Genomic DNA, 12,701 nt, shown 5'->3' on the forward strand with positions numbered 1-12,701 from the left:
TATATTTTAACTGTTGGATGTTTAGCAAGTGTATTTTATCCATCGCCTACCAGTGCTACTATGTAAAACACCTGTATCAGTTTGTAAACTTACAGTGTACTGCTTCTCAAATGTCTGTGTACAGTGGGGCATAGTGGCTGAGACAGGAGGATTGTGAGTTCAAAGCCAGCCACAGCAACTTGGCGAGACTCTAAGCAACTCAGTGTGACCCTGTCTCTAAATAAAATACAAAATAATATTTAAAAAGGGGGCCGAGGGTGTAGCTCAGTGGTTAAGCACCCCTGGGTTCAATCCCTGATACCAAAAAAAAAGGAAAGAAAGAAAAAGAAAATGACTGTGTACATCGTGTCTATTGTGTAGAGCCCGTCATATGCACTTTATTACTATGTATACATCTACTCCTATTGTGTGCATGTTCCTTGAGCAGTATCAGAATAGATTTGAAACAGACCCCTTTGAAATTAAAAACTTCCTGATAACAGCTTTTACTTCCTCCTGCAGAGCACAGATGCCAAGGAAGCTGAAACTGACAGGTTCTCTAGATAACTAAATCTGCATATGTATATTTCCTGCCTTTTGTTCCACTGTGCCTTCTCTCTTGAACCCCCAAGAAAAAGATTTGAGAGGTCTCTAACTTCCTCCAAGTTGGCTTTGAATAAACCTATTTTCCTTACCAATCTGTCTCTCAAGTTTTTAGTGGAGTGGTGAGCAGTAAGGCCTTTCCCCCAGGTAACAGGTTCATCACAACTACTTCAAAGGAGTATCAAATCAGTATTTTGTCCTTCAGGCATCTACTGAATTTGAGGATCATCTCTATTATTCATCAGGTGTAGGTCTACTGCATGTAGTTTGAATACCAACTGTGTATATATTTAGTATTTATGCACATGCTGATTAAGTGCTTGTTTTGTGTTCCTCTACTGGACTATGAATTCCTTAAGGACAGTGACTATGTAGCACATACTCAGCACTTGGCATGGTAAGCAGTAAATGTTGAATGAACAAAAGAAAAATGAACAAGTGTATAGTTTTGAGCAGAATGAGTATATATTGACTAAAAATAATGTATACTTTTTGCAAACATGTCCTATGTATATTAAGCATCTACCATGAGCTTGGATACACTTCAGGGAGTGGGGAATTTCATTCCTTCATTCAGTTAATTATGTCTAATCACATACCGTGTGCCAATTAGGTAGATTCTACCTACTTCAGGACTGAGTTTAGGAAATCCTAGCTGAGGGAGCAGGTAGGAGCTCACACCCTGGGTCAGACAGGCCTGACTTCCTGTTCTACCAGCTCTGCCATTTTCTAGTTATATGACCTTGGGCAAGTCCCAACTTCTGAAACTGAAATGGGGATGATAATACCTACGTTGCATGATGGTTGTACTTGGCACATAGCAAGTCCTCAGTATCTGGAGGCTGTTACTTTTGTTTCTGAGAGTCAGCAATCAATATGTCAAAACTCATTAAGAATCTCCTATGTGTCAGACATTGTGCTAGTGTGTTCTTTTAATCACCTGGATCCTTATATTACCTTGAATGTTCAGGATCTTTATCCCCTCTTGGCTTATGAGGAAACTGGCCCCAAGTAATACACAGAGTGACATCACATTCTAGTTTTCTAGATGTCAGGGGAAACCTCATTCCCTTCCTGTCAGAAACACATTTTTTGAGACAGTGTCTTACTGTGCTGCCCAGACTGGTCTCAAACTAGGGTGCTCAAGTGATCCTGCCACCTCAGCCTCCCAAGTAGCTGAGACCAGAGGTGTATGCCACTATGCCTGGCTTCTAGCCTGGATTATTAAAAGAACCTCCTTAAAGTACCTGTGTGAGCACATGATTTATTGGATTGACAGAGGTTGAGAAAGAGAAATATAGAGGAATATTATATGCTTAATACATATACATAACAATAAAATCATATATTCAAAATAGTGATAATCAAAATGAACTATGGCCATAGTGGATTAAAACTCATTGATTAAAAATCCATGAATCCACATTGATATAAATAAAATGAGGGAAACGAGGACACTTTTAATTTAAAAGTAGAATGCCTTAATAATAAATACAGAAGGAATGATGCAGTTAAAAAAGTCATCAATGGATGCTCAAACTTTTTCAAAGTAAAAGAAAATTCTATAACACCTACTGCCCAAATCTTGATTTCTAAATGCTGTTCTCTACTAGAGAGAATCAGGGCTCCTTGGAAACGATGACTGATTCCAGAGTTGGAGCAGGCAAAGTATAAGATAGGTCTGGAGCATCTTGTGGTGCTAGAAAAAAAAGGAAGTGCTCAAAGAAAGATGGAGTCATGCCAAAGGACACAGGAGCCAGCTTGAAGGGCTTCCTGCTGGCCAGATCTGGGACATTCTGAACATTAAAATAAAGAATGATGTTAATGGGTTATATATAACCCATAGAGTAAAATAGCCATGAGTCCATGAAGATATAAATAAATGTGGAAGGAGGAAAAGATCCCCCTTATAGCAGAAAGCCAAGACTACACATGAAAATAATAATGGCATTTGACAATCACCATATGGCAACCTCAGCCATAGTAATTGTTTCAGTGGAGAATCATCAGTGAATGCTAAAACTGGTGGGTGAAAGTTTGAGGAATAATAGGATATTTACATAATCTCAACGCATCTCTCCACAAAATCCTCATTAATTATAAGGGAAAAATAGTAATTTTACAGTGGAAACACTGTATAGTCCAATTACCACCTAGTATTCCTTTAGCTATTGCCGAGTCCAGTGAGAAAACCCGTTGACAACATAGCAGAGGCGGCCTGTCTGCCTCCATGCTTCATTGTATACTATGCCCACCAACCGAGCTGCACTCTCCCCTTTCTCACTATGCCACTAATATTTGTATTTTCTCACAACTCCAGGCCTTTGCCAAATGACCTTCTTTAGCATGCCAATTCCTACTCAGTCTTCAAGACTCAGTTAAAGGGGTAGTTCCTGAAAACCTTCTTTGACCCTACTCCCACCCCCAAGTAGGGTTCTTTGTGTCCCCACACACCCAGTGTTTCCTTCCAGATCTGTACTTAGATTGTCCTGACATTATCCCACCAGGCTGTCCAATACTGAAAGTTGTGTCCTACACTGTCCATTATGGTTTACACCATCCATGAGTGGCTATTTAAAATTTATTATTATTATTATTGGTACTGGGCATAGGATGAAGGGGTGCTCTACCTCTGAGCTGCATCCCCAGACCTATTTATTTCTTATTTTGAGACAGGGTCTTGCTAAGTTGCCCAGGCTGGCCTCAAACTTGTGATCCTCCTGCCTCAGCCTCCTGAGTTGCTTGGATTACAGGCATGTGCTACCATATCCAACTAAATTTAATTAAAATCTTAAAATTCAACTCCTTAGTTGTACTAGCCTCATTTCAAGTGCTTAGCAGCCTCATGTGTCTAGTGGTTACTGTATTGGACAGCACAGAAAGACTTATTGGACAGTGCTGGTCTAGAACAAAGGTTAAGAACTCCGTGGGATCCTAGAACCTTTGACCTTTGATATAAGAATATTCAATAGGCTTCTTGTCTCCAGGTCCTCAGAGAAATGGGGTGGTGAGATGAATTACACCTCCAAAGTCTGGATCAGGAACCTCAACTAAGAGGGAGAAGGTAGGGGCAGGGACAGCTCAGCGCTAGAACCAAATGAGAAGAGGAAGAGAACTTGGAAAAGAGCTGAAGGAAGCATAAGGAGGTCTCAGAGGGGCCCAAAAGCTTAGTACACAGGTTGCATCAATCAATAAATCAATACCTTATTCTAAGAATAAGAACTATTCATGTGGGGTGTGGTGGCACATGCCTATAATCCCAGCTATTCAGGAGGCTGAGGTAGAAGGATCATAAATTCAGGACCAACCTGGGCAACTTAGCGAGTTTCTGTCTCAAAATATTTTTTAAAAAGGGCTGGGTTGTAGTTCAGTGGTAGAGTGCTTACCTACCATGCATGAGACCCTGGGTTCAATCCTCAACCACACACACACACACACAGAATTATTCATTCATTCATTTCATTACTAGAATCTGAATAACATCAGTACTGTGCCAGGCACTGTGTTAGGCAATGCTATGGATGGAGATGATGCAGCTCAGTGTTACTCTCAAGCTACTTTTGGCCTGGTGGGGAAGATAATGAGAGAATCTTAGAGAACCTGATCAAGGTTATTTTTGTGAAGGATGGTCCCTTTAATTCTATGTTGCAAAAGTGGGAAAACCTCCATCGGGGATATTGGCAGTGCAGGGGGCACTCTGGCAGGGGGAAAAGGCACAGGTAAAATACTGAGGTTGGAAAGTACACACAGGCACTTTCAGAGAAGAGCAAGTGGATGGTCCAAGTGTGAGTGAGGAATGAAAGACTATTGAGATCAGCTGGTCACCCCATGGAGGACTCCCAGTGTCAAGACCAGCAGTTTGCACTTGTTTCTGTAGGTGGCCCAGAATACTGACTGTGTGCCTGGCAGAAGGTAACAACTGGTAACAACTTCACTTCATCTGGTAACAACTGTACTGCAAGATTGTTATCCCCACTTTACAGGTGAAAAACCAGGCTCTGAAGGGCTGGGTGACCCACTAAAAGCAGCACAGTCAAGTCACTGGGGCAGGATCTAAGTGCTAAAGGCTGAGCTCTGGGAATATGCAGTCAGCCTCAAGCTGAAGGCGGGAGAAAGGGAGCCATCAAAGGTGGTCCATCTTGGTTTACCAGAGAAGAAACAAACAAACAAAAAATGCTGATTGGATTTGATGGGGACCTTGGTATCTAAGTTCTTGAAATGCTCAGGTCTGGTTTGCAAGAAGGCATCAAATGCTTAGATGGACTCAGCTGCTGCTTTTTTAGTTGTCTTCCTGGGATGCCTTTAAATGTGAATGAGGAAGAAAACCAAGACACTGGTCCAAGTTGCTAAAGAGTGGGGCCATCCAAACCATTCCCTCTTAGAGGACATTCCAGATTCTCAGAATACAGCAAAAATATTAACTGAATATTGCTTCTGGGGACCCTGCTGACCCTAATGAAGAGCTATTGCTCTGCTCCACCCCTCCTGTGTTAAGTCAAAAGCCAGGACATAATCAGCTACAAAGAGGTTAATTTCATAGGGAAGCAGCTTAGGGTGCTGGAAAGGGGCCTGGGCTAGAAATCATGAAACTGCATCCTGACTTTCTGTGTGGCCTGTCCCCTCCTCTGTAAACTAAAGGCAGTCCAGTTCTTTGTTATCTAACATCCTAAGTGTATACAAAGAGCTCTTATAAAGAGCCCTGCATCCCAGCCCAAATCACACTCCCACCCTCAAGGACAGAAATGTGATCAGCCATTGCATGCAGGGTGGGGGCTTCAAGACAAAGCCAGGTCAGTCACAGGAATAGAAGCCACAATAGTATGGAAGTATCCAATCTGTCAAAGGAAAATAAGGGAACTAATTTGCTGAGCACCTCTTCATCCTTGTTGTTTGACACTTGTTAGCTCATGTCATCATCACAATCCCTGTGGCAAGGGCTGACCACCCCAAGTTGTAAATTGAGGAAACTGAGGCTCAGAGAGGGTGACACCCTGAAGTTCACATGCCTAGGAAATGAAAACCCCAAGATGTGAACTGGATCAACTCCAGAGCCCACACTCTTGCCACTCTGTCACACAGACTATGTATGAAATAAAACAGGGAAACCTTTCTTGTTCCACCTCCTAACAAACCAAAGCATCTCGCCCACTGAACTTCTACCATTAGCGCATCACCTCCCCAGGCTAAGGCCTCTTTCTCCATGGGCTCCACAGTGGGGATAGGGGACATAAGTAGGAGGCAGAGGCGGGAGGTGAGCACAAGTTCTTTTATGAGGCATCAAATATACATTCTTATATACAAGGAGGAAAAAAAGACAATGCCTGAACCCCAGCTCCTCTCCATACAGCCCCTCCCACCACCACCCTCCCTGGCCCCCAAGCCCCAGGGTCCCTGGCCTTCCATACAGCCAGGGTCCATCTGTCTGTCTGTACTGCAGCCCATAGTGGAGAGGGAAGAGGAAGGCAGGAGCTGAGAAAGGAGCTGGATGTGCGGGGCAAGAAGAGGAGCTGAGGCTTGTAAAAAATATATTTATAATAAATAAACAGGGCTGCAAAAGGGCTGGAAAGGCAGCAGAGATTTTGACGGACAGAAGGACTCAGGCATTCTGGCTCCCAGCCCCGGCTCTGATGGCTTCAATCTCTGCCTCAGGAAAGACATCTTGGGCTCAGGATGGCCCTCTGGGAGCTTCCCCCCAGGGCTGATGCTGGGTGCCCTGCCCCAGAGAGGTGTGTGTGGGTGATATCTATAAAGTGCATTGTCTTCGGTTGTTGCTGGAGGAAGTGGAAGGGAATGGGGGGGCATGCAATATGGGTGAGGGAGGGCAGTGCCCTTCTCATCCCAGACCTGAGCCCCCCCTAAACCTGTCTGGACTTTGATCAGGATAAGAACGTTGCAGGGCGAGGCAAAGTTCCTGAAGTCAAAGAGGTCTGGGCTGGGGCTTACTGGAGAGAGGGCATAGACTGGCTCAAGAGAGGAAGCACTGCCCCACATGGGGGCCAGCCCAAGCGGGGTCCCACCCACCCAGTGCATTGACAGTCTGTGTCCTCCAGCAGGCAGAAAGACACATGGAGGTGTGTGGCCAGGCCCTGAGGTCAGAGAGAGGGCCGAGCCAGCTGAGGTTTGGCCACAACTCTACAGAGCTCTCTCCTAGCCCCACACGGCCAGAGGAGCTCTGGGGAAGCCTTCACCCCTACAGCTCCGACAGCTGCACTTTTCCACCAGCCAGAGCTGTGAGGGGGCTCACTTTGACCCGGAGGTCTGAGGCCACCGAGCCAGACCTCCAGGGAAAAGGTGGGGACAGGAAGACAGATGAAAGAGGATGAGGATCTCTGAAAGGCCCTCACCACTCCCCAGCACTGGAGCGCCCTGAATCCAGGCTGCAAGTGGTAAGGGTCCTTTAATCTGGAAGGAAACCTCGTGGCAACTGCAGGGTCTTGGAGGAGGGTCCTGAGGCAGGGAGGAAGTGGAGCGGAGGACATTGCTATGTGTATATATATTTTGAAAAAACTGAGGAGGGAGAGAAGGGCAAGGTCCCTCTCCTGTGAATTCCCCCAGACCTTCCTATTCCCCAGCTCACTTGCTCCATTCATCAGACCACGGTGCTGATCCGGCTTGGCTTGGCCTTGGGGTTTGCACTGGGTGGGTTGGCAGTGCCAGGGGGCCCAGAGGCGTGCAGCGGGCCATGGGGGGAGGTGGGTGGCAGAGGTGAGTGCGGGGTGTGTGGTGAGGGTGGGGGGAGGGGCGGGTAGGAGGGGTGGGGTGGGATGGGTGAGTGGGGTGACAAGGGTGACTGGGGGTGGTGGGGGTGGGAGTAGGAGCCCCCTGGTGGCCGGGACCCAGGGCCCCCGGCTGCGCCTGCTGCTGGCATCATCTGTGGGTGGTGACTGAAGATGAAGTGCTTAGGGCCCTGTTTATGGGCAGGAGGGTGCTGGGGGGCAGGACTGTACAGGGGCAATGGGGATGTGGGCTGGTGCAGGGGGTGGCGGCCATGTGGGGCAAACTGAGGGTGTCCTCCAGCCCCCCGTCTGGGAGCTCTGCCTGGCCGGCCCAAGGTATAGTGCTGAGGCCCTGGGACGGGGCCATGGGCATGGAAGTGGCGATGTGGTCCCACAGGTGGGGCTGAGGCGGGTGGTGGTGGAATGGAGCCCAATTGGGGCAGGGGTGGGGGCTGCTGTGGAGGTGGGGGCAGAGGAGGTTGCTGGGGTGGGAGGTAGGGTGGCGGGGCAGGGCCCGGTCCTTGGCAATACTGGGCATGCAGGGCCTGGAGCTTGGACTGCCCATCAGGCAGCACCCCCAGGCCACCGTGGCTGTGACCATGGTGGTGGTGGTGGTGGTGGTGGTGGGTAGAGGAAGCAGATGAAGAGGAGGCAGAGGCCTGGCCTGTTGGCGGTGGTGGCATCTGGAAGGGCCCCTTGCCCCGCTTGCTTCCAAATAGGGAGCCCAGGAAAGATGAGGAGTTGGAGACTGGCCTCTGGCTCTTGTACTCCTCTGGCGGCGGGGGTGGGGGCGGAGGTGGCATCCTCTGGTGAGGGCGTGGACTGCTAATAACAGACCCCTGGAAGGGGGGAGGGGGGGAAGTCAGGCCAGTCTAGACATCCTAGACCCCCAACCCTAAACTCCACCCCTGTTCCTGAGGGCTGGAGCTGGGGAGACAGGGACCCCCCAAGTGATGATGGAAACTCAACAGCAGTCCTGTACTTGTACATGGAGCTCCCCAGCTGTCAAAGCTCCGCTGTCACATCCACTATCTCGGATGAGCCTCAGCAGGCAGAGGAAGAATTAGTAGGACCTCCTCCTCACACCCATTTTGTAGGTCAGGAAAAAGTTAGGCCCAGAGAGCAGAGTGACTCGCTCAGGGTCAAAGAATAGGACTTGGAGGTAAGAGCTTCTCGTGGCCCAAGTCCAAGGGCATCCCTACTCGGAGTTGGCCCTGGGGTTGAGAGGGGGCACGGGAGAGTGGAAGACAGACTGAGAGACAGGCAGAGTGAGGACAGACAGAGTTGAGGACAGATGGAGAGAGTGGTTGGCTGGGAGAGGCAGCCGCACGGTTCCCAGCAGGGAAGAGGGGGAAGCAACAGGTCCCCTCCTCCTCTGGGGCTCCATGGCCAGGGCAGGGCTCATGCAGAGGACGAGTGGGGCAGGAGCTGGCACTTACTTCGATGGTGCTGTCCAGCGATCCCACGCTGTTACGCCGCCCCCGCTTCCCTGCACCCACAAGCAAGGAGCCCAGCGTCAGAGCAGCAACCCCCCCTCCCCACCCTGCTGGGCTCCAGAGCTGGGCACCAGGCCTGGGCCCCTCCCGGGGACAGACACCCCATGACCCCTTTCCCCCATTGAGTGGGGGAGGTGGGGAGGAGGAGAGGTGGAGAAGGAAGAGAGAGAGGAGGAAAAGATGGAGAAGGAGGAGAGGCGGTACAGGAGAGACAGAAGAGGGAAAAGAGGAGGAGAGGTGGAGCAGCGAGAGAGAGAGGGGCTGAGCCCGTGGCCCCACTTCACACTCCCTGGCCCAAACCCTGGCCTCCACCTGTTCTGACCTGGCTACCAGGCCCCCTGTGGCACAATGCCCAGGGCTCTGGGTGAAGGCAGGGTGCGTGCGTGTGCAGCAGGTGGAGGGAAGGCTGACGGCCAGTGACAGGAGGCAAAGAGGACACCCAGTCCCGCGTCTCCCCAGCCAGGGCAGGGCCCAGAAGACTTACCTGCATCAGAGAGGTCTCGCAGAGAACTACTGAGTGCGCCCCGTTTGAGCCCATCGCCTGCCCCATAAGTGTCCTCCAGGCTACTGCGGGCCAGTGTCCCATTCACCGAGTCCTTGGCCCCTCCAGGCTGTGAGGCGTTAGGCCGCATCATACCTTTCTGCTTCTCCAGCTCCGCTGGGTGGCAGTGGAAGAGACAGGGGGCAAAGATCAGGAAAGGAGTGGGAACCCACCTGACTGGCCCCAGCCCTCCACAGGCTCCCAGACCTATCATTTTGCCCCCTGGATAGCCAGCACTTATTTCCCCCCAAACTGCAGCTCTGTTTCTGAGGCCACCTTTGGTGCCCAGACCCTGTCCTGTACCACTTCCTCCTGCTGGTTCTTTCCTCTCAGTGCCTACCCTTCCTGCTCTGCTTTTCCCCTCCTTTTGCCCTTTGTACTCCTCCCTTCTCTTACTCTCTAGCAGTCAGGTCTCCCCAAATACCCCTGCTCTTCAAAAAAGAACTTCAAGGCAGATGGTTCACAGTAAGGACAAGAAGGCCCTCTAGCCTACGGAGAAGGACAATCTTTCCAGAGCTCACTCAGTTCTGATACCTTGCTCCAGGGCAGAGGGGCTCCTGGAAGGGCAGGAGCAGGAAACTGACAGGAATCGAATCCTCTATTATGTGCCAGGCAGTAGGGTGGGTGCTACACATACTTGATCCCTCTCAATCCACATTATTAGCATCATCCACATTGTGCAGAGGAAGAAACTGAGAATCCGAGAAGTCATAGAGCTTGCCCAGGGTCATACAGCTGGAAATGGTGGAGCCAACATTCTGGAAGCAGGTCTGCCTGATTCCAGAGCTTGGGCTTTCCTGGCCTCCTTATACTCCCAACTCTTCAAGCAAGTCTTGGAAACCCTATGCTAACTGCCCTCCCCTCATCTTGATATGCTAACCCCTTGATCTGCATTTCCTGAGGGCCTCTGGGGATTTAGTGAACTGAAACTTCTGACCCTGCCTTGCTGAGGACTAGAGTTTCTCTCCTTAATACCATGTTGCTTAACTGTGACTGCTTAGCCTAGAGAAGAAAAAACTTGGAGGGCATTGGGGGAAATGAGATGTCATCACTGTTGTTTTCCATTATTGTATATGATCAAAATGATTTGGTGTAGCCCCTAGTGGCTGGGAGGACAAGTTGCAGAGACTCAGCTCAGGAATTGATATGTGGGAAGAGGAAGGGAGAGGGTGAGATAGGGAATGATATTTGTTGAACACCTAGGACATATTGGAACACTTTGGCTGCCTTGTTTCAATTCATCTCCTCAATTCTGTGGAGGAGATTTCTCATCATCCCAATTTCATGTAGGAAGAAACTGGGGCTCAGAGGGTTGGGGGACTTGCTGTAAAATAGCATATCTAGGATCTAAAACTATAGTTCTGCCTTTTATACCCTGATTCTTCTCCATGATGCCTTTCAATAGAAGGAAGCATTGGCTCCCAATTGGAGAATGGGTGTGGGGGCCAGGGTATTGACTCTTAGAGCCTGGAATAGTAATCTGAGGTTGGGAGATAATAAGCCCCTTGTCACTAAAGGTATTCAAGCAGAGAATGAAGGGTTCCTGGAATAAAGGTAGAAAAGTTATGCAAGCTAACCCTCAACTCTGAGATTCTCTGAAGATGGGATTCTTGATGTCTGCAGGGCACTGTATCAAGAGTGGGGGAAGGACACATGGCTGGGTTACTCACACTCCACACGGTACTTCTCCATCTCCTGCACCTCAGCGATGGACTCCCGCAGGTCAGATGTGAAGCGCAGTCGGTCCTGGAGGCTGGGGGCGTTGAATATGATCAGGACTTTTCGCTCCCCACCAGGTACTGCAGACAGCAACTTGATTCCAAATTGGTAATCTGTGCGTAAAGGGAGAGCACAGGAGAGGTTGGGTACCTCTCTTGGGACTGAAACAAGGTGGTGGCTCAGGTCGGAAATGAGTTTTCTCTCTCTCTTTCCTTTTTTTTTTTTTTTTCAAGACAGGATCTCACTATGTTACCTAGGTTGGTCTTAAACTCCTGGGCTCAAGTGATCCTCTGGTCTCTGCCTCCCAGTGATGAGACTACAGGTGTGCACCACCACACCTGGCTTGGAAATGATTTCTCTAATGTCCAACTCTGACATGCCTCTTTCTCTGCTCCAGTGTCTTTAGTGGTTCTTTTTTGCCCCCAAACTCCTAATAACTGTTGCCCCCTGACTCATTATACTCCAGGATATAAAAGCAAACCCAATTCGGTGCTGCTTTTCTCAAAATCCTTTCCTTTGTACCTCTGCCTCTACTTACAAGATTCTGCTGTCCTGAATGCCACCTAACCATGCTCCTCCTGGTTCAGTCCTTCAGAGCACAGCATGATTACCATCTCTTCGCCCCACCAGGGAACATGCACATACTGTGCTTCCCTGATCCCCAGGGGCCGGACCAGAGTCACACTCCACCCTGGTCTGCTCTTCATTCCAGGACCAAGTAGGTGCTTTGGAGAACCTAACCCATTTGTAAAGGACTCCAAAACCTGAAGGTTGGTATGAATGAAGGATGAGCATGGTGGCCATGGTATAGACTCAGGATGTTGGGGTTCAAGAAGGACTCACATGAATTCTGGAAGAGCTGCATGTGCATTTCCACCAGGGGAAAGGACTGACGGAAGCTGTATGTCACCAAGATCTTCTTCTTCTGGAAAATTTTGGTGACCTTTGGCAGGGGTGGGAAAAAGACAAGAGGCGGGGTTTGGGGTGGGGAATTTCCACATGGTACTTATTTCTAGTAATCACCCTCCCTCCCCACCCCCACTAAGAGACATATACATACAAACACACATACCCACAAGTTGGGGAGAACTGAAGCTTGAGGAACAGAAAGGGAGAGATGGGAGAAAAATCCAAGTTCTTGATGTCATGACAATGCACGACAAGCATTTACAATTTTTACAGGAACTGACTGAATGCTGCTCCCTCCAGGAAGCCCATCTTAACACCCCACATGGATTTTCATTTCCCTTTTCTGAGTTTCCACCACAGTGCCAGATCAGTGCTTTTCCTTCTAGGACTCTATAGTAGTCCTCTGAGTATGTAATTGCCCCCTACTGGCCTGGAGGACAGGAGTCTGAATGGTTTTCAAGTTCTCTCACCCACCTAGTCCTCACCCTCCACAGCCAGCACAGAATGGCAATCTTTGCCCTGCCTACTTATGAGGTCAACAAGTCTTTTTCTCAACAACCTAAAAACTTTACTAAGTACTTGGGCAATCTGGATTCTCCACTAACATTGGCTCAGGCAATCTTCTAGTGGCTTTGTTGTTGTTGTTGTTGTTGTTGTTGTTGTTGTTGTTGTTTTCAGTGCTGGGGAACTAACCTAGGGTCTCACACATGCTAGGTTTCAGCCTCAGCCCCTATAAAT

General features: G+C 49.1%; 1 protein-coding gene across 5 annotated transcripts in view; it reads right to left on the reverse strand.

Moving 5' to 3' along the window:
• Positions 1–5,926: 5,926 nt before the first annotated feature.
• Iqsec2 (IQ motif and Sec7 domain ArfGEF 2) overlaps positions 5,927–12,701 on the reverse strand; it is an 83,425-nt gene continuing 76,650 nt past the window's right edge. For 4 of the 5 annotated variants that reach the window (XM_047536104.1, XM_047536103.1, XM_047536107.1 and 1 more), the window contains 5 exons: positions 11,898–11,997; positions 11,006–11,167; positions 9,279–9,452; positions 8,738–8,787; positions 5,927–8,137 (listed from right to left, as the gene is read on the reverse strand). In XM_047536104.1, coding sequence (XP_047392060.1) covers positions 7,172–8,137; positions 8,738–8,787; positions 9,279–9,452; positions 11,006–11,167; positions 11,898–11,997 — 1,452 coding nt within the window. In that variant the 3' untranslated portion in view covers positions 5,927–7,171. The remainder of the gene's footprint in view (positions 8,138–8,737; positions 8,788–9,278; positions 9,453–11,005; positions 11,168–11,897; positions 11,998–12,701) is intronic. The other variant, XM_047536108.1, reaches the window with a different exon arrangement.

Source organism: Sciurus carolinensis, chromosome X (genome assembly GCF_902686445.1).
Source record: "Sciurus carolinensis chromosome X, mSciCar1.2, whole genome shotgun sequence".
NCBI classification, from domain to species: Eukaryota; Metazoa; Chordata; class Mammalia; order Rodentia; family Sciuridae; genus Sciurus; species Sciurus carolinensis.